General features: G+C 41.1%; 1 protein-coding gene across 2 annotated transcripts in view; it reads left to right on the top strand.

The window, feature by feature from the left end:
- Positions 1-26,466, top strand: part of map3k7 (mitogen-activated protein kinase kinase kinase 7) — a 62,701-nt gene extending 36,235 nt beyond the window's left edge. Inside the window, exons 10-18 of one of the 2 annotated variants that reach the window (XM_083934111.1) lie at positions 2,310-2,391; positions 3,266-3,396; positions 3,528-3,675; positions 4,376-4,456; positions 16,414-16,481; positions 18,194-18,293; positions 19,349-19,410; positions 23,829-23,944; positions 24,838-26,466. In XM_083934111.1, coding sequence (XP_083790237.1) covers positions 2,310-2,391; positions 3,266-3,396; positions 3,528-3,675; positions 4,376-4,456; positions 16,414-16,481; positions 18,194-18,293; positions 19,349-19,410; positions 23,829-23,944; positions 24,838-25,018 — 969 coding nt within the window. In that variant the 3' untranslated portion in view covers positions 25,019-26,466. The remainder of the gene's footprint in view (positions 1-2,309; positions 2,392-3,265; positions 3,397-3,527; positions 3,676-4,375; positions 4,457-16,413; positions 16,482-18,193; positions 18,294-19,348; positions 19,411-23,828; positions 23,945-24,837) is intronic. The other variant, XM_083934112.1, reaches the window with a different exon arrangement.
- The last annotated feature ends 1,171 nt before the right edge of the window (positions 26,467-27,637 follow it).

Here is a 27,637-nt window from a genome sequence, read left to right as displayed (position 1 = left end):
TCAATAGAGCTGTGGCTCTCTGTCAGCCTGGCTACAGTGCTAAAAAGAAATCTAGGATTGTTCTTATTCTCCTCTATTAAAGATGAGTAATAGGCTGCTCTGGCATTACGGAGGTCCTTCCTATAGGTTTTAAGACTTTCTTGCCAAACTAAGTGAGATTCCTCCAGTTTAGTGGAGCGCCATTTACTTTCCAACTTTCGCGATATTTGTTTTAATTCACGGGTTTGTGAGTTATACCACGGAGCTAACTTCCTCTGTTTTATTATCTTCTTTTTTAAAGGAGCAACAGAGTCAAGTGTTGTTCTTAGAGAGCCTGCAACACTTTCAACAAGGTGATCAATTTCAGAGAAACTAACGTTAGTGCAGGAGTCTTGAATATTAGGATGAGGCATTAAAGTAAATGCAGATGGAATCGCTTCCTTAAATTTAGTTATAGCACTATCAGATAAACATCTGGTGTAGACACTTTTACCCAGTGGTGAGTAGTCCTGTAATATGAATTCAAAAGTTATTAAATAATGGTCTGATAAAATAGGATTCTGTGGAAAGACTATTAAGTCATCAATTTCCACACCATAAACCAAAACAAGGTCGAGGGTGTGATTAAAACAGTGAGTAGGTTTATGTACACTCTGACTAAAACCAATCGAATCTAATAGAGAGATAAACGCGATACTGAGACTATTATTATCGCTGTCCACATGAATATTAAAATCACCTACAATTATTACTTTGTCGGATTTAAGGACTAAATTTGACAGAAACTCTGAGAATTCGGACAGAAATTCAGAGTAGGGACCGGGAGCACGGTACACTATAACAAATATAATTGGCTGCACAGTTTTCCAGGTTGAATGTGAAAGACTAAGAACAAGACTTTCAAATGAATTATAATTTAGTTTAGGTTTAGGGTTTATTAATAGGCCTGAATTATAAATAGCTGCAACGCCTCCTCCTCGACCACTGCCTCGAGAAATATGAGTATTAATATGACTGGGAGGAGTGGATTCATTTAGGCTAACATATTCTTCGGGACGCAGCCAGGTTTCGGTCAGACAGAGTAAATCAATATGGTTGTCTGATATCAGATCGTTTACTAATACAGCTTTAGATGAGAGAGATCTAATGTTTAAAAGTCCACATTTTATTTTCTGATATTGTTGCATTGTCGCAGATTTTGCGTTGATTTGTATCAAGTTTTTCTTTATAGCTCCTCTTCTGTTCATTTTTGATCTGTTTAATTTAAATGATCGTGGGGCAGACAGTGTTTGTATACTAAACTGAGCTGGAAAATGCTCCACAGGGAGCGCAGAGAGGTGTGTAAGACTGCCACTCTGCTTCCTGGGCACCTGCGATAAGGGCAGCGCAGAGAGGTGTATTAAACTGCGACTCTGCTTCCTGATCCCAACACTGGGTTGTCATGGTTTTAGACCGCTAACAACTGCGTCCAGGTTCTTAGATATGAGAGCGGCACCCTCCAAAGTAGGATGAATACCATCTCTCCTAATAAGACCAGGTTTTCCCCAGAAAGACTGCCAATTATCTACGAAGCCCACATTATTTACCGGGCACCATCCAGACAGCCAGCGACGGAATGATGACATGCGGCTATACATGTCATCGCAAGTCAAGTTGGGCAGGGGACCAGAGAAAATTACGGAGTCCGACATAGTTTTTGCATAAGAACACACCGACTGCACATTAATTTTAGTGACCTCCGATTGACGTAATCGGGTGTCATTACCGCCGACGTGAATAACAATCCTACCATATTTACGTCTATCCCTAGCCAGAAGTTTCAAATAGAAAAAAGAAAAAAGAAAAGAAATAGAATAAAACAACCGAACCGAAAGACGTGACCCCAAAACCGTGATATGAACCGAACAGTGGATTTTGTGAACCGTTCCACCCCTAATTTAATAGCAGTTTAGCTTTTAGATTCAAGCTAAAATTACAGATCTCTAAGTCTACAGACTCCAATCCTGCTTTGCTGTCATGCCATTAATTAATCGAGTCCAATTGGGACTGAAACCTACCTGCCCATTTTTTTGGTTCACACTAGTGTTTAGGTGGCCATTGTCAAACCAGCCTAGACCAACCAAACCAAAACATTTGTGCAATGTAATGTGTGCATTTGCAGTCACTCTGCCTGAATTTAAGTTAATCAGTTAATATCAGGTATCTGACTTTTTTTCTGATGGATTTTCCAACCTGAAAATGTGATCCACATCAATCAGTAAAAAAACATTTGAATGATGGTCATAATTGAATCCAGCCTTACTCACATTTCCTTTTTTATCTTTTGGCAGTATTTCCCAGGATCTGACGAACCACTGCAATATCCATACCAGTATTCAGATGATGGACAGAGCAACTCTGCAACTAGTACAGGTACAAAAGTCATCCTCTAACTATTGGGATGCACCAGTACAGGAAGTTTATGTTAAAGTAGTACTCATTTAAGGGAGCTGAATGCATTGTGGGTGCTCAAAGTGATGGCAGCTGGTGAAAACGCAAACAAAACATGTAGATGGCCTTGTAAAGGTGTAAAATACATACTCATCTGTGTTTATTCTTATCCAACCATTTATGTAAGTAACTATGAGCAACCACAGACGCATTCAGCCGCAAGTCACCAGTGAACAAGCTCAGTCATTAAATTGAAACATCGTTTGCTCTGAAATGGTAGTGATGCTGATATTATTAGTACTTGAGTCTACTGTTGAAATATCGAATAGGACAACTGAACACTTCACAATTATTTTGATGCTTATAACATTTTTAACTCAGTGTTTAATTGCGGCTAACTCGTCTAGATGGCTGGGGCAAAACGCCACTTGTTTTGCCAACATCCGCAGACATATTCTTGATGACGTCGGCTGTAAAAGGGTCTGTTGTGGGTGACATACTTACACAGATATGTCACTGAATTACAACCCATTAAATCATGTCACTGACCAAGAGGTCGAAACCAGACTAGAGACTTCTTGTGGTAGCAGAAATGCAGACTAGAGTGGACAAAAGTCTGTTGTTTAGTGAATACAGGACTTGGCACCTCTGTCAACCATATATCTGTCTGAACTTATCAATCCATTGCACATTTGTACGACATTAGTCTGTCCTGTAATTATCATGAGTTAATTTAAATGTTTACAGTCTTGTAAACCCTCAAATACAAGCAGAAAATGTTGTGTAAAATTTGAGATTAATGACAATTGAGATAAAAACCAATGAAACTGAAATCCTGCATCCTGGGGAATAACAGGTTCATATGTGGACTACACTGGCACCAGCGCAAGCAACAAAAGCGACGCAAACATGGAGCACAGTGATTCTCAAGGGAGCAACGACACTATCAAGATTACGCCTCAGTTTGCTCCTTACTTCAAGCCAAAGGTAAATCAATTCTTCATTATTACTCTTCATTTTGATCAGTGCCATTGGAATTTGATCTGTTATAATAGTTATGGATTTAGTTACAAGATAAAACAAATACAGCCAAAACAGTTTTTCTTTTGTTCTCTCAGGCAGACCCATTGAGGAGTCTGCCTCTATCCAGGGGGGGCAGTGTTGAGAGCCTTCCTGCACGAACACAGTGCCTGGCATCATCTAACAGCAAAAGAATGAGTGCTGACCTGTCAGAGCTAGAGCCCAAGATCCCATTTGCACCGACAGGTAATGCCAGTCATTACACAGCACACACAACAACACATGGAAGCAGGAAGACAAGCTTATCAAGGCAAATTGGCATGCTTGTATGAGATTTTGAGTTTTCTATTTAATAAGAAAGTTGTTCAGGCATGCAATGTTATTGTCAAGGCGAGTCTTGTTGGAATCAGGCCTCTCCAAGTCCACAAGAGTGTCAGGATCTTTTTCCTAACTTTGAGGTGAAGATTGATTTCTCACACAAACACATGTATATTCCCCTAAACAATAGCAGTAAACCATCTACCCTCCTTTAAAGGCTTTGACAGAAAGCAGCAGACTCAACCAATGTTGTTGTGGTGAAATAAACAACAGGAGCTTGACACATAGATTTGAGCACATGAAGTATGTCAGGTTTTTGTTATTTCAAGCATCCACTCTCTCTGTGATTAGATTGCCTTGTTGAACTTTTAATCCAAACAGCAATAGAGCTAAATGCCTGCATTTTTTTGTGCTGACACAGTAGAGCCATGGCTGCTGGCAATCTATGCTGTACCTCTCCACGGTGTATGGAACGGACGGTGTGCATGTACACTGTATGCTCTGCACGTACACTGTATGCTCTGCATGTGCACGGCCCACATTTCAAGCTGTGCGCCCCCAATGTGTCTTGGTCTGCATGCTTGTTGTGTTCCCAGCTGTATGTGCGTGTCTGTGTGTGTTTTCGCAGCACGTCCCCAGTATAAACGAGGCCACCGTAAAACGGCATCATTCGGCACCATTCTGGATGTCCCCAAGATCATCGTCACAGGTACAGCTGGACCACTGGGCTTCCTGGTGACCGGGTGGAGCTGGCTTGGCTTGGCTTGGCTGGTGGGGGTTGCTGTTCTCTGATATGGCTCTTTCCTGTGTGTCACTCCATATGATACCAACCATATAATGTTCATATATATTACATGTGTTGCATGTCCATTAAAAACATTCAGCTGGTCCTGGAGTAACACACATTAGTGGCCGTATGTCTCTGTGTCCTCTGTGTAGTTGGCAGAAGCAGAACATGAGTTAATATTCTTATCTGGCGTCACCTTCTTATTCACAGAATTGAGTTAATCTATTTTAAATTTAATACGTTTCCTCCAATGTTGAGGAGTCTTTCAATAACCCATTTTAAGCTGAATCCAATCAGATCAGGTGACACAGATGAGACAAACCTAACTCAAGGCCCTGTCCTCTCTGTTACCTCTCTGGCTTGGCTGCAGAAGTTAAGGAGTATCGGGATTAAATTAGTGGACCAGTTCTCTGCATTTGAGCTTGCCCTTGCCTCTCATGCATAGGGGACTTAGAGAAAGCGTGGCTATTTTTCTTCTCCCCCTGTTGGTCTCTTTACATCCATTAACTTTTAAAAAGTAATTTTTATTAAACTTTTTGAGGGTCAGAGCTTTTAGTACAAGCAGAAATACGGATGAAAGGAATGGGGACAGCGCTGGATGTCAGAAAATACATTTTGGAGCAGTGTGGGACACATTAATGTGGGTAATTTGATGCATGGACTAAGGCTGTTAGCTGATTTATGTTATTAACAGTAGGACACTTATCATTACATGTGCACATTGAGTAAGAGTGTAACGGTATACAATTTCCCAGTTCAGTATTAAGCCTCAGGTATAGGGGTCATGGTGTAAAACATTTTCAATAGCAGGAAAAACAAAATAAATACAGAAAGTTAAATTTTTAGACATTAAACATGAAATGAAGAAAACAAATCTGAATGTAAATATGTCAGTAATGCACCACCATTATTTTAAAAGAGACCATTAGAACCAACAATAAAGTACAAAAACTAGAATGTCTGTAGCGTCAGTAACGCAATGTCTTATCGAGTGAAACAGATCATGTGGCCCAGGTTTAGTATATTGAAATCTAATCCTTCAGATTTTATTGGATTGTTTAAAAGTAGGCATTGCTTAGCAAATGCATGATACAGAGCTGTGGCGAGTTAGACAACTGTGTTGTTGTGTCAGGGTTAAATGACATCAGCCACATAAAATAGAATATGTATTGTCATTGCATATATATATATATATATATATAAATTATATATATATATATATATATATATACATAATTTACACATCATAGCGCACACACCCTATATGAGTTCAGGGACCTGATGGATCAGGGAAAGAATTCTTTCTGAGTCTTATAGTCTTGGTCTTGAGGCACCTGTACCTCCTGCCAGAGGGCAGTAGGTTGAACAGGTGCTGTCCTGGGTGTGAGGGGCCTGCAGTGACTGCCCTGGGGCAGTTGGCATGCCAAGCCATAATGCAGTACGTTAGGCCGCTCTCGATGGTGCGACAGTAAAAAGCCACTAACAGTTTCTCCCCCAGACAGTTCCTAAGTATCCTTAGGATGTGGAGTCACTGTCCGGCCTTTTTTAGGGGCTTCTCCTGAACTCCTGAACTGCCAACACATACCGCATATGTGTTGGCAGTCCAGGAGAGGTCCTCTGCTATATGTCGACCAAGGAATTTGACAATTTTGAGTACACACTGATGCGGATGACACTACGGTCATCAGCCTCAATGACCGTAGTGTCATCTGCAGCGATGATGAAATGTGAATCAAGATTATGTTACTGTATTACCTAAACGGACCAATCATCGCCCAAGCTTACATGTGTCGCTCAGTGCTACGTCGATTTGTTGCTCTGTTTGGCTGTAAGTCTATCTAATTGCGTTAAGAGGCATTTAGGTTTGCACTGTTGATTACGCCCCTTGGAAATTAAAAATGAATTGAGAGGTTCCAGACTAGGAGTGTACAATGTACAACGGTACACTACAGTCACGGTTCGAACGTACCTCAGTTTTAAAGTCACGGTACAGTACAGTACGATATGGTTAATAGTTAAGGGGGAAAATGAAGGAAACTGCATGTTTGTCAGAACGAGCATACGTTTAATTAGTAAACAATTAAACACAACAGTGAAACAGTTTTAGATGTCAGTATAAAACATACAAATAAAATGTATAATAAATATTAAAAAATATTTCTGCAATCCTCCAATAAAAAAAATACTTCTTAAATAATTGCAACTCCAGTATTAACTTAGGTCATGGCATTTACCATGGAATTCCCAGGTAGGGGTTGTTGAAATAGTGTCGGGAGCTGGGTTTGCACAGCTTGGTTTTTCTCTGTGTGTACAGTGACAATAACACCTAGATGATGCCTTTTTAAATGTGTGTACATGTTCATAATTAACTTGGAATTTGTATGACAGGGGGACTTCTGCAAGCTCCAGTTTAATGTTGTCGTTCGGCACGCAGTTCGCTCTCTGTTCGCTAGCCATCGATCCACACAGCCAGGCTAGTGGGTGGGCGGGGGCGTCCTGTGCTGCGGTTCTACTGCAGATGCCCGGCCGCTGCCTGCTACTCTCACTTGCAGGCTGCTACTGTGCACATGCGAGCCAAGCCGGAGGCTAAATGGTCCGGGGGGAACTCTGAGGTTTAGAGTTCCGCACCTCAAAACAAGACTGTATAATCGCCATCTTAACTCTATGTATGGCCCACCTCTGTACCCGTCCAGAAGGGCCTCTACCTTGACAGTTCGGTACAAATATGTGTATTGTTACAGACTAACATGCATTTGCGAATCAGTCTGGTGACAACAGGCAAGAAGACATCACATACCAAACAAAGCACTCTATGAATGGCCATGGTGACAGCCACAATGCTCCGCACGCATCCGCTACTCTCTTCTTCGCGGGTTTCTGAATCCTCTTGGCAACAGCTCGCCAAGCTCCGCTCTGTTGTTGTTATTACAATTGTTTCTGTCTGGTTAAATCCGTGGTTAAATCACCACATCAATGTCTCTTTCTTCTAAATAGAAAGGTTGACACAGAAAACCGTCAGTTCACCTGAGAATGGACAGAGAAGTTTTTGTTTCTGTCACTGTGAAGCCTGTGTTTACTCTGCAACCATATCAGTGTGTAAAGAGTTTAGGTTGATCATGCATTTTCAGAAGAATGCAAAAAAAGTGGAGTTTTTTTTGTTTCAGATAAATGTAGTGGAGCCAAAGTAAATATTTCCACTGATTTGTAGTGGTGTAGAGGTATAAAGTAGCATGATAAGAAAATACTCAAGTAAAGGACAAGGGCTTCATACTTGTACTTTAGTCCAATAATTAAGTGAAAACCTCTGGTTAACAGGTTTGTTCATTTAAGGATTGTTTTTTGACAAGCTTGTTGCACTTTGAGTTGTCCTATCACTACTTGTTTTGATCAGCTGTTACACTTTGAGGCCTATTGGTATTTATATTGATAAAATAAAGACAATATATGCACTCGCAGTCGCTATAGTGTTTTACAATATCCATTAATGTGACGCTTATATTTTCCGGACCCTCGTTTTGGGTTATTTTTGTCAACCGGCCTCAATTCCAAATTAATTGAATAGTCCTGCTCCAATATATACTCAAAATTGTTCATTTTTCTCTCAAAATGCATCAGATTGATGCTTTTAGGGGGAGAATATTGCGCCCCCCCCTCACCCTTTTCACCCCTGACACGTTTTCATAGCGGAGTCTTACCTCAGGACGTCTGAAATAGAAATAGCCGATACACACGGATTAACAAATCCCTGTATTTTCCCAGAGGTGGGACAGGTTAGTCGATTTACACACTGCCGTCACCTCCATGTGCGTGCGACGTTGCCTCCTGATATCACAAAACTAACTAAACACAAAACTAAAGGACAAAAGAGTGCCTCTTCAAGTGCCTCCATGCTCAAAATAACATGGAAACTACGTATTGACAGTATTTCAGCTTATGTTTTACAGAGGGTCCTATTTAGACAGGACTAGTTTTACCTGAGTTATTATTTCCAGACCGTTTTACAGAAGCTAAAAATCTCCGTAACTTTTACTGACATTCTCCACAGTAATTACTGACATGGCGCATTCAAACGGGACGAAAACCTCCGTTAAAAATGACCTTACCCTGCGTAAAACTAATCCGAATAGGGCCATAGACAGAGCTTGTAGTCTGCATGAAACAGATAAACCCAGTCATCCGTTTTAGTTTGGAAGTGTGTGTAAGTGTGGAACAATCAACGTGATCTATCCCATGTCATGTAAAGTTTGTGAAATGCACACACTATACACATGAATTAGTCATGTTTAGGGTTGCAAGTGTCAGTACACTTTGAAGGGAAGTTAAGCTCGGGAATATAGGTAAACTTGCACATTTGTAGTATAAAAAAACATTCTTTTTAAAAGTGAACTTATTTGGGGGAGATACACATAAAGAAGCCTGTGAATTTGCCCAGGTCATCGTTATTTCCACAGCAATTTCAGTCAAAAGCAACAGGACTTGGTTATTTGTCATAGTCTTTACATGAAGGAGGTAGAAGACAAGGCTTTGAACTCCTTCAAAGGTATAACACCAAGCCATTGGTTCTGCTATGTGGACAACACATGGGTTAAAATCAAATCCAAAGAGGTGCAAACCTTTACCGAACATATAAACTCAGTGGACAGAAACATCAAGTTCACCAGAGAAGAAGTGAAGGACAATAGTTTACCTTTCTTAGACTGTGACGTCCATATGGAGAAGGACAGGAGGACATTGGGGTATACAGAAAACCCACTCACACAGATCAATACCTACTGACTCCCACCACCCCCTGGAACATAAGCTTGGAGTTATCAGAACTCTGCAACATAGAGCTGATAACGTACCCACCAGCTCACAGGCCCAAGGGGAAGAACGCAAACATTTTAGAGGCGCCCTCACAACTTGCGGTTACCCCAGTTGAACCTTTGTGAAAACGGCAGCTGCTTCCAGAAAGGAAACCAAAAAACAGAAAAGAAGAGAAACAACATAGTCATCCCGTATGTGGCTGTGGTATCAGAGAAACTGAGGAGGTTCTTCAACAAACACTGCATCCCTGTGTATTTCAAACCCAGTAACACACACAGACAGAGACTAGTACATCCCAAGAACACAACACACCCACAAAAGCAATCTGGTTTATACTGTCCAATGCAACGGGGAATGCAAAGATCTCTACATTGGAGAAACAAAACAACCACTGCATTAACGCATGGCCCAACACAGGAGAGCTAACTCCTCAGGCCTGGACTCTGCTGTCCACTTACATCTCAAGGAGAAAGCCCACTCCTTTGATGACAACAATATCCACATCCTGGACAGAGAGGACAGATGGTTTGAAAGAAGAGTAAATCTATGTAAAAGTAGAGAAACCATCACTAAACAGAGGAGGAGGTCTGAGACACCACTTATCTCCAATTTACAATGCTGCCCTTTCATCCCTTCAGGAGATTCAACAATCTAACCTCAAAGAACAACTGTTCACAAATGGCCTCATGTGACTCCAACCACTGTCATTAAGTCTCAATAGAGCACCAACAAAGTCGAAACCAACTTCCCACCAACGACTGCCACTCTAACGACGGTCGTTGGCACTTGGAGCACAAAGGGTTCCAGTGACATCATCGGCCTTGTGAAAGGTTAAATACCTGGATCTCTGAACCAGTTAGTTGGACCAGTCTCAGCCTGGTCTGATTGCTGCTGTCTGAGCCAGAGGACTACATGCTGTAAGTTTTGAGTTTATGACTTGACTAAATAATTTTTTTTAGGATATTTCAGTGAACCAGCAGATAGTAGTACACAGTTTATAACTTAAGTTAATACCTTCTGCTAGGTTTTGCAAGCTAGCTGTTACCATGTAGGATGCAGCTTGATTTTAGCTTTAGCCATTAATTATTGCCATACCCATATTTCCCATTAACTCCCATGGAAAGTTTCCACCTTGGTGAGGATCATTGTTTTTATTTTTTGACTTCAAGTTAAACAATTATATACTGTAGATTAAAAAAGATACGCCATCAGACTCAAAAGTGCATGGTCATGATGTGACATTAAGCCTCTAAGTCTTGACAAGCTGATATCTTGGACATACCAGATTTTATTAATAATGCTGCAAGTAATGTTTTGGTTGAATTTGGAATGACAGTGAAGTCAACAGTCCCACTAATAAGCTAATCCTACTAGGGTTGTCAAAAAAAAAAGAAATACGGAAAAAAATTGATACTAAAAATTAGTATCGGATTAGATACTAACTTGCAAATGTATTGATACTTTTGCCGTCAACAGTGCAGCCAAACTGCAGACAAAACAAGACAGAAGCTACAGCTTGTCTCTGTGAGCACATGAACGCTTGTTCATCACATTAACAACACCGAGTTGACTGAACACAGCTAGAGCTGCTGCCAGAGGACCTTCGGACCAGTTTTAGTAGAAAATGAACAAAGTAACCATTTGGAGGTATGTAGCATACAAGACTATAACGTGATGACACAATAACGTGTCTGAAAAGTTAACCAACAACGAGACAGTAAAAGTAGCCACTGCTATACCAACTCTATTTAATCAAAAGAGATGATATGGAGCCAAGTCAGCAGAAACACAGAAGATAAATAGAAATGTTTATGTTCACACAAATCCCTGAGCTATCCAACACAATAAAACAAACGAGTTTGAACATATTTGTCATATAAACACCCTACAGTCATGTGTTTTCTTTTTTTTCTTCTCCTACGTCTGACAACTTTTTAGTGTTGTTCTAATCTTTATTTTTAAAATTCTGCCTTCATATTTTGTAATTTTCTTGGGTATCTGTTTAAACTTTGAAATTCTAGTATTGTGACAACCCTAACATGTACATTGTCGGAATGAATCTCTCAACTTACACTCACTTATATGTTTTAGTGTAGATGGCGAGTTAGACATTTGGGCTGCAGGGCTGTCAAACCCCTATAATTCACAGCAGCTGTCATGATGTCACTGGACATGAAGGTGTGATTGTGAAAACTCTGTTTTAAGTTCTTCTAAAGCAGATAGCACAGTCATTTTTGACCAGGGGACTTTATTTTTTAACCTGGTGTTAATCTGGGCAGAAAATGAATGAGTGATGACGAGGGAGTGCAGTACCTACCGTTTCCCATGGGCCTTGTCTGAAAACCCCTGCTCACCTACCCTAACCCTAACCAGCCAGTCAGATGCGAACCTGGCACATAAGTGGGCCATGTCAGGTAAAGAGAGAATTACACATATAATAAATTAATTAATAACTTTGTTAATTATTAATTGGGCTAATTAATTATTCCTTGTTAAAAAGCGGGCACCACCACCGTATAGATAGGTAATGTGGACTAAGCCCGATGGAAACCTAGTAACCTGCAATGATAAAGGAATACATTCTATCAGTTTCTCTCATCAATTACATTTATCAATTCATTGTATCAATTAATTTCTGTCAATCTCAATCTGAAAACGTCTGCTCTCGTAAAACAGTGACCTCTAGACAGAATGAAAGCTCACAGACAACAGCTGGGGTTTACAGGGTTTTACGACAAAAATATGAATATATTTAGAAACATAATATACATGATAGATCATCACATGAAATGAGAATAACACAGAAAAAAAATGGGCATGGTAAAAGCTATTACGTGGAAATCTAATTTCTAATCATACCTTTATGGAAAGTAAAGTTTAATATCAAATAGCCAGTGGTCATCAGATCTGCTCATTAAAGTAACAACCTCATCTCACCAAACTTTGCTTTGAAGAAGGGTGATCAAAGAGGAAGGAGTTGTGTTTCATAGCTCCAGAGCAGTCGTCCAGACATGCAGAACACTGGGTCTCTCCCTAGGTGCAGGGCTGGCAGAACCAGGTTGTCAGAGGATTCGTCAGGGGCCAAGGAGTGGACGGGCTGTCCAACAGGGCGGCACACGACAATCTCTCAATCCCTAAATCTTCAACTTTAAGCCAAAAAGAGTCTTTCTGGATTCTTCAGCTTCGACAGCTTTGAGTTAGGTGGATGAGAGTTGGTCTCTTCTTGAGAGCTCTTGGTTGAAACTGGATTTTGATATAGACTTCAAAAGAGTAACTTCACGCTGTTGACTAAAGCTTAATTTCTACGGCCAAGATAAAATAAGCTTGTTCTCAAAAACACGAGGACTACCTTAAAAGACGTTTGACTGATGAATAAAATGTTGTTAATCAATAAAACACTGAACTTCGCTGAAACAAAGTCAGGCAGAAAGTTAGACTGCACAATGGAGAAAACAAGACACGACTAAACTAAAGACAAAGAAGCGTAAGAGACGAGACTAGAATTGAGTAGAAGACTCAGGAGACAGCTTGGGTTTGCTTTCTTTAAGTCCAGTTCTGAGGTGTGGCCTGGATCATGAGATGCATTCATTTTCCCGCCTGAAGTGGGAGACACTCTTTTTCTTTGTTTTAAAAGAAAAGGATCGGTTTTCAAAGGGCATAAAAGACATCAGACCAAATGTATGAATTTGAACAGTGAATGAACACACTAACACATAATGTTAGCTTTCTCTTAGTTAATAATCCTGGGGAAATGTCAGTGACACAATAACAACAAATAATAACATATCCATATGTTAAAATAATCATTCTGTGAAAATAAAATCCTCAATGATAATATACGGTATGATTGAATGATACATGCTTACAGACTGGGACAAACTTCAAATATAATCCTTAGTTGATTTCTTAATGTAAATACTTACAGGATCATGTTTAATATCACCACATTTCTATAACTTTGGCGTTTTTTGGCGTATAAAAACCAGAGTCGTTTCAAACAAATACTTTACGGATCACTAAAATACACACTTCAGTTTAGACTTCCTATAATAGTTTTCTTTAAGAACATATTGTGTGAGTCTCTGTCTCCTTATCTGATCAGATAAGGATTTCTGGCAGGAGCTGTGCTTCCTATGGGGGTAATAAAACATCTTGCTTTAGAGGGGGAGAAGTGGGACTGAAGTCTTTCTCCATTGGTTAACCGATAAATGTTTTTTTTTGTTTAACAAATTATTCTTACATGGCTCTTCATTTAATGACCTTGACATCATTTTGTTCACTCTTCAATGAGTTTGAGGTTCTCCAAAGGGTCAAAGGATCAAGGGAGTAGAGGAGGAAGAGGTCCAGCTGGGCTAAGGGACAGAGAGATTCCCACTTTTGATAAGGCATCAGGGATTTCTGTTCGGCATATAGGGGCGTCATCACTAATTGTCCCCATTCTTTTGATGACGACATATAAGGCGTTTTGCAATCCTCAAAACGTCAAAGCGATGGATGATTTGCAAAACAAGATATGTAATGGCATAGTTTAATGATCAGATTTGGTGAGCATTTCTGGCCATATCCTAGCATATAAAGGAACTAAAGATGAAACAGAGAAGGGAGAAAAGGAAAGAATAATCAGAGCATTCAATATCAAATTCTAGCCTAATATTCTTAATCGTTGAGTCTGCTTATATAGCCTACAAAAAGCCTGTGTACGCTTCAGGTAGAAAAGGCTTACAGAAAGTTTGTGAATTTCCTAAATAACGGGGAGAAGGAAATATGACTAGTATTTATTGATTAAATGTCTTACAGCATATAAATTATCAACAAGATTTCCATTGAGTGTGAGCATGTTCAACCGAAATTACTGTGCTGGGTTGATGACCCCCCTTAGGTTAAAGATAATTAGTTCAGGTAAGTCAAGAGTCTTTATGTTTTGACTTGAAATTAGCAGGCTGAATTTAACTTAAGTTGAAGTTATCTTTGTTAACAGTTTTCTTTCACAAGTACTTGTGATTTGCACCTTTTGGATATTTGAAATCTGTTAGTATTATTTTATGACTTAATATATATATATTAATAAAATGACTTCCATTTTCCTGAAAGGTCTCATGGGAGTTTTGTGTGGTTTCATCTTCTGATTATGATAAACCTGTTTGAGCATTTTCTTTCTTCTCTGCTAACCTTGGTCTGGTACACAATGGTTGGGGTTTGTCATGAGATGCTTTTGGTCGTTTCTAACCTTGCATCCTTTTGCACTTTTGGTCTAGGTTGCCTGGGCGTAAGTGGAGGTAACCTTTGAGGTTTTCACTTAATTTTTCATAAACTGGTGACTAATTTATGCTGGGTTTGTGATGTTAGCTTTGATTAGCTGGTAGAGCAGTTGGCTTGTGCACTGATTCTTGTTTGTTCTGCGCAAGGAGGGTCATAAGCTGCACCCCCCTTCGTGTCAGTTGCTGGACGAATTAATGTGAGCATCTGCGACGTGCACTTGAAGCCCTGTGTCAGTGCGCAGGGGACAGCGTGCAGTGGACAGATGTGTTAAGCATGGGAGCGAGTCAGGGTTTCAGTCGGAAAAGCTAAAGGTGGGTTGGAAAAAGATCCACTGTCAGACTGACAGGGAGGTTGGTCATTAAGAGACACAGTCTCTATTTTGTTCAAAATTATTTCAAAATTTAAAAACCCAATTAGTATCAAATTATTAAATTTCTTTTAAAATCCTTTTCAAGTCAATATTAAATCATTTCCATTGAATTTATTTAAGTTTATCTAGTCAATTGGATTTGGAGTTGACTTAATTTAGAAAATTTAGTTACATTGAAAATCCTAGTAAAGGTAAGTAAAATTGTAGTCTTAGCAGTATAAAATAATTTATTATGTATTGCTGTTTGTTTGTGAACACCTTGTGAGCTTGTATAAAGTTCCTATTTTGATTTGAAGGTGGGGAGCTTCTAAGCTATGAGACCTATGGTTCAAATCTAATTGATATAATGATATAGATTGGATATCAAGGATATCATTATCAGTATTGATATAATGATAATGATATCCTTGTTGTAAGGTTGGAGGGAATCTGTTCAAAGTGTTAGACACCTGAAAGGAAAGTCTTCACAAAGTAGCATTGAATAGGGAGAAACAAAGTGGAAGTTGGGCAGTGAACTTTTAATTCATTCCTTAATAAAGTTCAATTATGTACTAGTGATATGGTGAGAATCAATATCAAGCATGCATGTTTTGAATAAAACAAATTCAATTTGAATTTCCAGTTTCCAAATCATTTTACCAAAATGTTGGTTTGTATAAAGTTTTAGACTAGTTGCTCTAAATAGAGAAAATCAGGGGACAGAGAGGCACAAGCAGGCCAGGGAGAGAGAGATTTCCAGTTCTGATAAGGCATCAGGGATTTCTCTCTCTTTTCTTCTATTCAGACTGGCATCTAGGGGCCTCATCACAAATTATGTCCCCATTCTTTGATGAAGACATGTAAGGGCGCACTCACACTGTCCATCCGTACCATGCCCCGTGCTTTAGGGTACTTGTCCCCCCCTCCCTCTCCCCCCACGGGCCAGGCCCTTTTGTACTCGGCGGAACGCTTCTTGCCTGCCTATACATCATCACGGCGTAACACGTCACACTCATTGATTGACGTCATCGTGATGCTTCGCTTTGTTTACAAATCTTTCCATAGACCTCAGAGTTTTTGTGCGTCTTGTCCAACTGTTAAATGACGTCAGAACCGCCGTAGGCCTCATGCTCATGCTCGTGCTCGTACATGTGCAAACGTGCTTTACAAAAGCCCACCTCTCCCAAACGGTCCATGGCCGGCAAGCGTACACTTGCACTCACACTGGTCAAACGAACTAGACTTTAGCCGTGAAACGTGCTTGGGTATGGATGGACAGTGTGAGTGCGCCCTAAGGGCAATGTTTCCTACACCAGGACATAATGGGTTAAATCAGTGCAGCTGTCCCTGTGTTATTCTGTGGGCCTGGATATCCATCAAGTAAACACAGGTACCAATCTCCCTCCTTAACTATCTACAAACTCTACTGGGTCTCATTCTTTCCCTCTGTCCATCTTGTCCACAGCCACAAGCGAGTCTCAGAGACGTCGGTCCGTGCAGGATCTGCCCGGCATCGGCACAGAGTCCAGCCAGGTAAGACGCAGGCAGATATAAGAAATAAATGGCATAGGGTCCGGGGAGTTTCTTTCATTAGGGGTCCAAGCTTGAGGGGGCTGGGGGCCACGCGGTGCAAGCAGCAATATGTCATGTTGGCTTCCAGGAAGCCGTCGGTGAGCTCCAGGTCCTACAGCCACAGACAGATGCAATGTGTCTCCGACACTCACTCACTCACTCACTCACCCGGAATGCACAGATTTGATTGGCTAATAGCATCATGTGAGGTGATACAGCGGTGCTGTAAATGCTAGAAAAGCTGCGCCGGTTAAAAAAGTAACGCTCTGTCAAATATCAAATCAAATCAAATCACTCTTTATTTATATGGCACTTTTCATACTTTGACAGTAGCACAAAGTGCCTTACAAAAAATAAAAGCAAAACAAAAAACAAAGCAAAACATGAACAACAAAGAAACACCATGAAAACCCAAACCTCCCAACCTCCCTGCTGCACAGACATGGCTAGGCACCGAGATCTGAGATCAGGAATAATCTACCTTTGGGGGCCACGCACACCAAGAGGAATCATGGTCCATGGCTGCAGGGGGTTATATAACAAGCATAAAAGGAATGAGAAAGAATCAATCAGGTCAGTTAAAAGCCTGATTAAAGAGGTGGGTCAAAGCGCTGCAGGTCGGAGTCGACCCATGGTCGCTGCCTCGAGGACCGCCAGCTAATATTTTGATGTAAGATTACTGATGCAAAGATCACTTTTAGAAAACACTTTGTCTACGTAATTAAAAAAGAAAAGTTGAACTTTACGAGAACCCAAACAGAGGTTGTATTTCTTAGTCACTCATTATTCCTTTCTCCCTGTAAAGCCCGGTGGATCTTTGACTGATGCAGTCTTTCAAAAGCATTTCTTTCATTCTTTGTCATGAGAGAAAAATCCTTTGGGAGGTAAGGTCATCAAATATGACGTGATTAATATGTGATCTCCAAGAAGATGAAGACCATGCTCCTCCAATGCATTTCTCCTGCATTCACAAACATTTGTTTCCATTTGATTAGTTGTAAACCCATAGCTCTGTGCAGTCCAAAGTTCATGTAAAGACTTTGTACAAAAATAGTGTTGCTAAGGAAGATAAATTGTACTGTGCTGCCCGTGGGACTCTGAGTGCTGTTACAGTGTCATTGATCATGGAGTTGTTATGCTTTGTTTCCAGTTTGATGCTATTCCCATATTGGGATCTAAAGACACGTTGTTTCTTATGATGAGTAGAATTTGTAGAATTTTAGACCAATGTGCACAACTTGGAATCTCGTTATTGTAACAGCATTCAACTCGGCAAAATATTATCAAAGCATGTAAGGGACATTTGGCCTCATGCAGAAGCATTCTCTTAAATGTTCTGCTGAGAGGAAAGAAATCACAGAAGTCAACTCCAGATGCACCAAACGTTCTTAACCATCCAGATCTGCTCTTACCCAGCTGTGCAGAATGGCATATGCACAGCATTAGCTGTCTGCAGCAACATGATGTGTATCAAGTATATTTTTACACCAACGAATTTTGCACCAACTCTTCAGTGATAACTCCATGCTGACAAAAAAATCACTTTTTCTTAATGTGCATGATTAAGATTGCTTTTGCTGCATTATTTTTTATTTTTGTTGTTATCCAGATCATATTTTGCCACCCCAACAGCAGGAGCTGTGATGATTGACAGTGTATGTGTCCTCTTGCAGGGGAGCAGGAACAGCAGCCGGTCCTCCAGTCCTAGTGTGAGGATGATGCCACCTGACAAGACGAGCAGCAGGGGTTACTTCTCCCCTGATGACCCCACAGGTACTCATGACAACCTGTCCACTGGAGGCAGCTTACACAACACAATCTCAGTAGAGGGAATTATAAAATATCACAATTGCACCTAGAAAAGACAATTATCAAAATAGTGGTTATGTAAATATGTTTTCCCCTTTTATCTTTATAAGACCAGTTAAGTAAGTACTTGATCAGTGTACACCAGTGGTCATCTTGGCAGGTAATTTAGATTTAGTCTTTAGATGAAGTTAAGTTTTAGTCACAGTACAGTCATTCTTGTCCTTTATATATTTAGTCCAGTTTTAGTTGACCAGAAGTAACTTTAGTCAACTTGTAGTCAATATTTCATAACAATTTTTTTATTTAGACTTATTGCTGCATCAAATGTTTTATTATTATCTGATGAAAACACAGGTTGCTTTTATTACAGACATGAACTAACCACAGACACTGGTTCATGGTTTCACGTTGGTGCGTCACTGCAGAATGAAACAGTGATGTATGAAACTGACAATCAGGTTTACTTATTAACCGAAGTTGCATGAATTCAGTTTGCGATCGTTCAGACACACTTTCATCCCTGGTTAAAAGCTTAAGAATGCAGCTTTTCAGTTACTCCAAGTCTTCATGACCGTGCTAATCTGCACCACACAATATGTGTAAATATGTGTTAATCAACCACTAGAACCTGACATCTATGCAATTATAGTAGCTCAGTTATCAGGACTGAGAAATTGCATGTTGATATTGTCACAGTTAAAACCGCGCAGTCTCTTCATCATTTTGTCTTAATCAAGAAAGAAAGTTATTGACAGACAAGTACCCTAAAGCACTGGGCACGGTACGGATGGACAGTGTGAGTGCGCCCTCAGTGTCATCGTGGCCAGATGTTTGAAATCTTTCAGGATCACTGGAGAGACACCTTGTGGAGTGTTGATCAGTGGTTTAGGGATGCCAGCCCCTGGTCCGCCCAAACTGAGGAAATTATTCCTGAAGACAGACCTGAGGTGGGCAGCCTCACTGTTCCTGTTCAGTCATAAAGAACAAACCAAAGCTCTTTTTTTCTGTTGTTTTCTCAGACACCAATGGCTCTGACAACTCCATTCCCATGGCTTATCTCACCCTGGATCACCAGCTGCAGGTACACCATTCAGCCTGCAGCAAAAAGCACTGCCTCAAGCTTATTGTTTTATTTTCATATTGTCAGGGCCTGACCAATATGTTTTATTTTTTTTAATCTTAAACATCTTTTACTGAGAAGTTGTATTTCACATACGTTACACTGTTAGTCAACCCTTGTTTTCATTATGTTAACAATTGCGCCTGTAGCGTTGAAGTCAACAGGAATATGAGGTAAAAGGCACAGAGCTGGTATTCAAATAGAGTAGTGAACAAGATAAAGAACTATCTAAACACAAAGAGTAAACAAAAAGAAAAACAACAAATGAATAAAATTAAAATAAAAAACCCTCCCTCCCTACTACCTTCCTTTACCTTATTTCACCCTTCCCACCCCTGCAGAGGCATTTGCTTTTTAATATCCTCCTAAAGGTAGGGACGGATGCTCTTTTCCATACCCATAAGAATTAACTTTTTTGCCATTATGAGGCAGTAGGACAAGAAAGCGCTGTGTTTAGTCTGCTGAGTTTCTCAGAAATGCCAAGAATGATACAGTGGAGATCAAAATTAGAGAACAAAGTACTTTATTAAATATTGATTTATTCTAAAATACTGTTATTTTTTAATTATTCATAATTTGATAATTTGGGGGGGGGGCAGCTGTGGCTGAGAGGTTGAGCGGGTCGTCCTCCATTTGAGAGATCAGTGGTTCGATCCCCGGCTCCTCCTGCATGTCGAAGTGTCCTTGGGGAAGACACTCAACCTTGAATTGATCCACGTGCTGCATGGGTGTGTGAATGTGGTGTGAATGGTTAGTTTAGATTAGATGGTATGTAGATGTCCCCTGCCATCTGTGTGAATGTGACAAGTAGTGTTAAAGAGCCTTGAGTAGTCAGAAGACTAGAAAGGTGCTATATACAGTAAGTACAAGTCCATTTACCATAGAACATCTGCTGTGGCTATACCACTGCTGTACTGGCATGGTTTTTTTAAAAACCAAGGCACTTCAACAAAAACCTTAATTTTGTGAAAAAATAAATTAAATTTAAAAAAGCAGTGTTCAAAATTAGAGAACACTTTCATATCCCTCCCAGTTATTGGTGTTAATCTGCACCTGGTGAAAACTGACTTCATTGTTGGACACACCCTATTTATCTGCAGCTCTCCTGGTTACTTTGTAAGATGGCGAGCTGCTTTAAGGAGACTGAAACCCTGAGACAGCAGGTTGTCCAGATGAAGGCCAAATGGACGACCTTCTCAGCCATCACTGTGTCTCAAAAAGGCCGGTCGTCCGTGTAAAACAAGTGCACGAGAGGACAGGATTATGAGAAGACTCTCAATGAGGAATCAGTCCATCTCTGCAGCTTGAGTTAGTCTCCAGTTCAGTGCTGAACAGGTCAAGGATCTGTCTATGCACACAGTGGCCCTCATTTATCAATCTTGCCTGAAAACGGGCGCAGATCTGGGCGCAGAATTTGTCGTACAACAGGACACACGTTTGATTTATGAAACATTCATATCTGATCAATCTCAGCGTACGAATGAGCGGGCCTTGATAAATGCGGCGGGTGAATTCGATCGTCATTAACATGTTACGCCCTAAAAATTCCTGGTTCGGAGGCATCGCCCACTGAGGTCAAACATGGAGAGAAGAAACACTGGTAAGAAAAGAAACTTTTCCGACACACAGATCGGCATCCTGACATCCGAGATGGAGCAAAATAAAGATGTGCTTTTTGGCAGTCTTAAGAGTGGAATAAAAGGGGCCCATAAAAACGCTGTATGGAAAGAATAACGGAGGCAGTCAACCCGAAGCAGCGCTCCACTGTGACCCGTGTGCGTGTGTGCGCACTGTTGAACCTGTGCTCCTGCTCTGTAGCGGGGTTTGCCAGCGGGGTTATTAGGTATTCCGTTAGAGGATAACCTTTGTCACCTAGAAGAACCATACCAAAATGTTAATCATCTAATACCTTGTTTGATTTAATGCAATTTATCGAGGGTAGCCACTTACCGAGGAGATGACTTTGGCTCTGCAGTGCGCCTTTCTGCAGCCGCGCGCCAACACATTCATTCATTCATTCATCTTCAACCGATTGTCCCTGTCGGGGTCCTGGGGGGCTGGAGCCGAGCTGTTTTGAAATATAAAAGAATGGTGTGTCCCCCCCTGGCCACCTTGCCGCCACGTTTAAAAGCCATAGCTTGGCATCACAAATCAGCTGTACATTTATCGAGTGGTAGTTTTTGCGATTGATGAATGCGTAATCATTCATGGATGGTGCTTTCAGACGCACGAGTACAATTAATTGCTCCAACCACAATTTTTATTTTTTCTTTATTCGTTTTAAGAATCCTTCTTGATCTGTTCTTAATATGTGACTGCTTATGCTTAATGACAGCTGAGGTTTGTTTATTATTTTTCAGCCAGATTTTGCTGTGCTGCACTGCAAATCCACAGGCTCAAATTTGCGTACACAATCTCAGACCTGATGTGAGATTTGATCGTAGCTCCGGCTCACGTCCAAATTGATAAATGCCGAAGTTTGCGTGGAAATGGTCGTAGGCAATTTTTTATGCCGTACGTTGTTTGATAAATGAGGGCCAGTGTCTCATCGTTTAAGACTTTTTGGACTCAAAGCCCAGTCTGCACTGACCAAACCTCTCATCAGAAGAAAGAATAAAAAGGCTAGACCTGCCTTTGCTGAGGAGCATGTTGTGTGGACAGAGGAGAACTGGTCCAGAGTGACTTCAGTGATAAGAAGTTCAGTTTATCTGTGTCTGTTGGAAACATTATGTCGGGCGTAGGACTGGGGAAAGGCTGAACCCAAAGTGTGTAAAGAAGTCAGTTACATTTGGAGGAGGAAGTGTCATGGTTTGGGGATGTTTTAACCCCCAAATGTATACATTCATAAAGCAAGAAACGGATTTGTGAGCCTGAAAAGTTGTCCAGGAGGAAATGTTTACAACATATTAAAGTAAGTGAATTTGAATCTGTACTATTTCTGAAATAAGACATGGTTCCTTTAACTTTAAGCCCTGTACGTTTTCAACCAATTCTAAAAATGATCACTGAGAAAAAGAATCAAAAAAGAAATAAACATCATGATCAGTATAGGTCAATTGCTGACTATTTAATTAAAGAGTAAAATAGATAAATAGTAATATATATTCAGTATCGGTATCATATCGGCACATATCAGATGCCAATAGGGATTTTACATTACATTTCATTTAGCTGACGCTTTTGTCTAAAGTGACTTCCAATAAGTGCATTCAATAATTAGGGTACAAACCAGAAGAGCAAGTTATAATGTAAGTGTGGTAGCTTCAAATTAGTCCATCTATAGAGTGCTACATACAAGTCTTTTTTTTATTTTTATAAATCATCTTCTTAGCCAAGGTGCAGTCGAAAGAGATAAGTTTTTAGCCTGCGGCGGAAGATGTGTAGATTTTCTGCCTTCCGATTGTCGATGGGTAGCTCGTCCCATCATTTGGGAGCCAGGACGGCAAGCAGTCAGGATTTATTAGAGTGACTCTGTGTTCCTCTCAGTGAGGGAGCAGCAAGCCGATTTGCCAATGCAGAGTGGAGAGGGCAGGCTGGGGTGTACGGTTTAATCATGTCCTGGGTGTAAGCTGGGCCTGATGCTTTAGTAGCACGATAAGCAAGTGCTAGTGTCTTGAAACTGATGCGGTCAGCTACAGGAAGCCAGTAAAGGGAGCAGAGGAGCAGTGTAGTGTGAGAGAACTTGAAGGTTGAAGACTAGTCGAGCCGCTGCATTCTGGATGAGCTGCAGAGTTCGGATGGTACAGGCCGGCAGACCAGCCAGGAGGGAGTTACAGTAGTCAAGGCGTGAGATGACAAGAGCCTGGACCAGAAACCTGAGCTGCCTTCTGGGTCAGAATAGGACGTATCCTCCTGATGTTGTGCAACATTTGTCTGCACGTTCAGGTTGTCGCAGCAATGTTGGTGGTAAGGGAGAGTTGGTCGTCACACTTAAGCTTCACATCCAGGTTCCTTGCAGTCTGGGTGGGGGCTACCACAGAAGTCAAGGGTGATAGTAAGGTCTTGGGTGGGAGAGCCTTTTCCAGGAAGAAAAAGCAACTCTGGCTTGTCTAGGTTGAGTTTCAGGTGGTGTGCAGACATCCATTGAGAAATGGGCTGACTGATCGGTCTGGCTCTAATTGTCACATAGAAGCTATATGTTTGGTCGTGTTAAGCTTTCCTCTCAAAGATGAATTGAAGGATGTTGTTAATGACTTCGTCATGAAGGGAATCTAAAAAGTGGAATGTGATCATAAATACACACTGGAAGCATCAGTGAGACGTTCAGTGTGTTGTTATCTGCTTAGACTCTAATTACAGCTGATATAAATACATTCTTCAGTAATGCATGAGCAGACCGCTTTCAGGTCAATTAACATGCATGTTTATTTTATTTCCAGCCTCTCGCTCCCTGCCCTAACTCCAAAGAGTCCATGGCCGTGTTTGAGCAGCACTGCAAGATGGCCCAAGAATACCTGAAAGTGCAAACAGAGATCGCCCTGCTGATCCAGAGAAAGTATGTCCAACTGCACAAAGCATCCTGTTTTTATCTGCTGATGGCATTTTGTGCTTAGAAAGGGTTTGGTTTGGTGTTGAGGTTATTCAGTGTACTTAGTACATAAAGATATTTTACTTTAACAACTTCTCACTTGACTTATTACCCTATGGTCAAAATCTGTAGTTTCAAGTCTTCTTCAATACAGCATGATGTTCACTTAATAAATGATGTTCCCATTTAGACTCAAATAGACCATAAAGCAGGGGAGGCTTTAGGCCATGGTGACCTTGTAATTGACAGGTCAGTGTGCTGGCAGCAGGATAAAGGTTTAGTGATGCATATCTATGCCACTGTGTACATTAAAATATCTGTGAATGTGTAATTTGGCGGTGTCTGTGTTACAATGTGTTTTCACTTTATTAAAGTTGATTTTAACATTTTGGTCGCCAAAAATGTCTTGAGCAGCATTTGGTGGTGCTAACCAAGCTAGCTAGTGTTATCTGGTGAATTGAGGGAAACTGCATATTTTGAAACCAGCTCTGTGTGACTGCAGTACATGCAGATGAACTTCCTGCTCACCCGCTGGCAAAAGTCCACCAGATAACTTGCGTCAGCCCGTTGAAAATTGGTAAAGGTTTTGCTCTTTAGCATTTAGCTTAGCACAGCTCCATTGAAACCACAGTGACGTAGTGCTCCTCCTTCTTATGATTAAGATGGCGAATGCCAAACGCCACACTCAAGGCTCTGAAACAGTAGCCAATAAACCAATAGGTGACCTCACGGTGGCTATGTCCATTATTTTATACAGTCTATGGTTTGAACTTCATCCCAGTGTAGAGACATGAGTGCAAACAAAGCGAAAGCAGCCTTCGCTCACACAGTTAATACTTCTCCATATTACTTGTGTGCAGGAAGGAGCTCATCGCTGAACTGGACCAAGATGAGAAGGACCAGCAGAACACGTCCCGGCTGGTGCAGGAGCACAAAAAGCTGCTGGAGGAGAACAAGAGTCTGTCCACATACTACCAGAAGTGCAAAAAACAGCTGGAGCTGATCCGGGTCCAGCAACAGAAGAGACAGGGCACATCGTGATGAGACAGAGACATGTGAACTGCTACCATATCCCCTCCCTGCCCACCCCAGCACTATAACACTACCCACTTATGTTCTGTACACACACACACACAAACACATACAGTTCTCAGTCCAGCTTTCTAAAGAGACCTGCATTCTACTGTGTCCTGCATGTTGCATTGTAGACCCTTACTCCAGTCCAGCAGAAAGATGACGTACATTTGCACATCCTCACAGACCGCAGACCAAACAATCACTGCACCCCTGATTCCCCCACCCGCCCACACACACCTTGCTGCCGCGCTCCGAGATGGACCTTTTCTCCAGCAGCGGCGTGTGCTCTTGAGTGTGACGGCAGGCCGAAGAGCATGGGTGGTGTGCCTCTATACGTTTGCTCTCAGGGCCTCTGGGCTGCTCGGTCAGTGTTTGTCCGCTCATCAGCAGCTGATAGCCACACCGTCCTCCAGAATGTGAAAACCAAGGCAAAAGGCTTCTCAGCAAAAATGTGTAAATCATATGCATAATTATGAGAGGAGGAGAATGTTCGAAACCTGTTCTACAGTGTGTGCGTGGAATCCCCGTTATGCAAACCCGACACCCCTTAAATCAACATATTTATCCCTTAATTATTTCTAGTTGTGAGCATGAGCCCTTCCACAGACCATCATACCGTTGAGAGAGGGATGATCATGTCAGACATCACAGAAAAATAATAGCTTGGGGTTTGTGTGAACCTGGATGCAGCGTTAATTATCGGCTCCTCATGCTCTCAAAAGAAAATACACACCTATAGCTTCCAGAGTAAATACAGGGAGCTGTAGATTCCCTTTTTATTTGACTCCAGTATTGTTTTTGCGTTTACATGTTTTTGTCTTTTTTATTCAGTAGTTCACTTTGTATGATAGCTCTTGTGTAATTTTTGCATTAGAATATATTTTATCTGGTCTGGGAATGCCCTTGCGGACAAAATAGAGGAGCCTATACCTCCCTATACAGTATCTAGTTTGTTTTTAGTTCACATGTTGCCTTAGAAGTTGCCTGCATTTTAAGTGCTTGTTTTATGTGACATTTAGTGGGGTAAAAGCTAAAAAAAAAGATAGTTTTAATGTAATGGACATTGAATGGAGTTCTTTCCAGAGCTAGAAGGATCTGTGTCAGTAAGCTGATAATGTTTCCCCACTAAAACATGACATGTACTCTAAAAAGAATGTGATTTTTTTCCCCTAATTTCTCTCAAGTACTTTTGCACAATCTCTTTTGTTTTGTCTGGTCATGTACAAATTTTATTTCTAATTTCTGATTTTAAAAGTACGAGACTTGACGAGTCTTTTAAATGTGTAGTAACAGGAGTTAATCTTCAGCGGTGCTCCTCAAGAGTTTTTCACAAAACATTATTTACCACTCACACACAACTGTTGATGGATTGTTTCCTAATTGGGAACTGAGGTACAGTATATGACGGTGAGCAAGGCATTATGAAATAAACTAAATGGGGAAAGATGCTCTTTTTCATGTGTGAATGTTTCCGCGGATACATTTACAGTATCCTTGCGTCAGTCTTAACATTACTGCTTAACCAAACAGATTCTCGGTTTTTTGTAAGGCCATGGAAGTGCTTAACTAAGAAATGCACCTGACTGGCTGCAACATTGAAATGCTGAGCGTTAGCCGTTAGCATTAGCCGCTCCAGCTAAGTAAAGATGAAAGTGATGTTGGCAATCAAGGAGAACCGTAGCCATTTGGGCGTGCGTTTGAATGGTGTTTCTCAGTCCATGGAGTGAATGCTTGGCCTATAATGACTAGTTTTTGCCCGTCTTCGGTCACTGAGCTGCTGGGACAAATAACGCCCCCCTTCACTGAAGCTCCGAAGCAGCTGCAGGATTGAACTCCATTTTACCCAGTGCCAGCCTACAGTAGCTGCACCCAACAACAGACAACCCTGGCAACCAGCAACGCCATTGGCTGCTACCATGGAAACACAACGGGACAGAAGTTCTTAATAAATATACGATGAAATACTTTCATTCCGCACACCTCAAAATGCCCCCTCAGTGTTTTCTGGGGTTTTTTTACACTGACGGGCCGTTTTTTAACACGCAAATGTAGTCTGTCACCCCTTTCACTACGAGGGCTCAACCAGGTTTGATTCTGTGTTTGAAAGGGTCTAACTGTATTGACTGACTCGGCTTTGCGTCCCAGGTCAAGAGGTGGGTAAGACAAGGGTTGATTTCAATGTGAATAGCACACTACCAGTATAGCTTCAACCTCCATATTTCTGACCATCTCACCATCATCATCAACATCCCCATCCTCATCCTAAAAGACAAATGCAAAATCTCATTCAGAAACATCAAGTCCATCAACCCATCATCTCTCTCAGCCCCTCTCATCGGTGCAAAATCTACCTCTCCTCCCCCCCTGTCTGATGATACCAACGACCTTGTGGACTATTAAAACAACATTCTCTCCTGTCTCAATCTGTTGGCTCCCACTAAAATCGAAACAGTCACCTTCACACATTCAGCTCCCTGGTACACCCCTGAACTCATCAAATGAAATCTCGCAAACAACAACTGGAAAGACTCTACAATAAAACCGGCTTAACAATTCAGCTCCACGCTTACACAGACCATCTCC

The sequence above is a fragment of the Echiichthys vipera genome, assembly GCF_963691815.1.
Source record: "Echiichthys vipera genome assembly, chromosome: 19".
In the NCBI taxonomy this organism is placed as follows: Eukaryota; Metazoa; Chordata; class Actinopteri; order Perciformes; family Trachinidae; genus Echiichthys; species Echiichthys vipera.
Note: the sequence above shows the minus strand (reverse complement) of the source record. Positions and strands in the feature narration are given on the sequence as shown.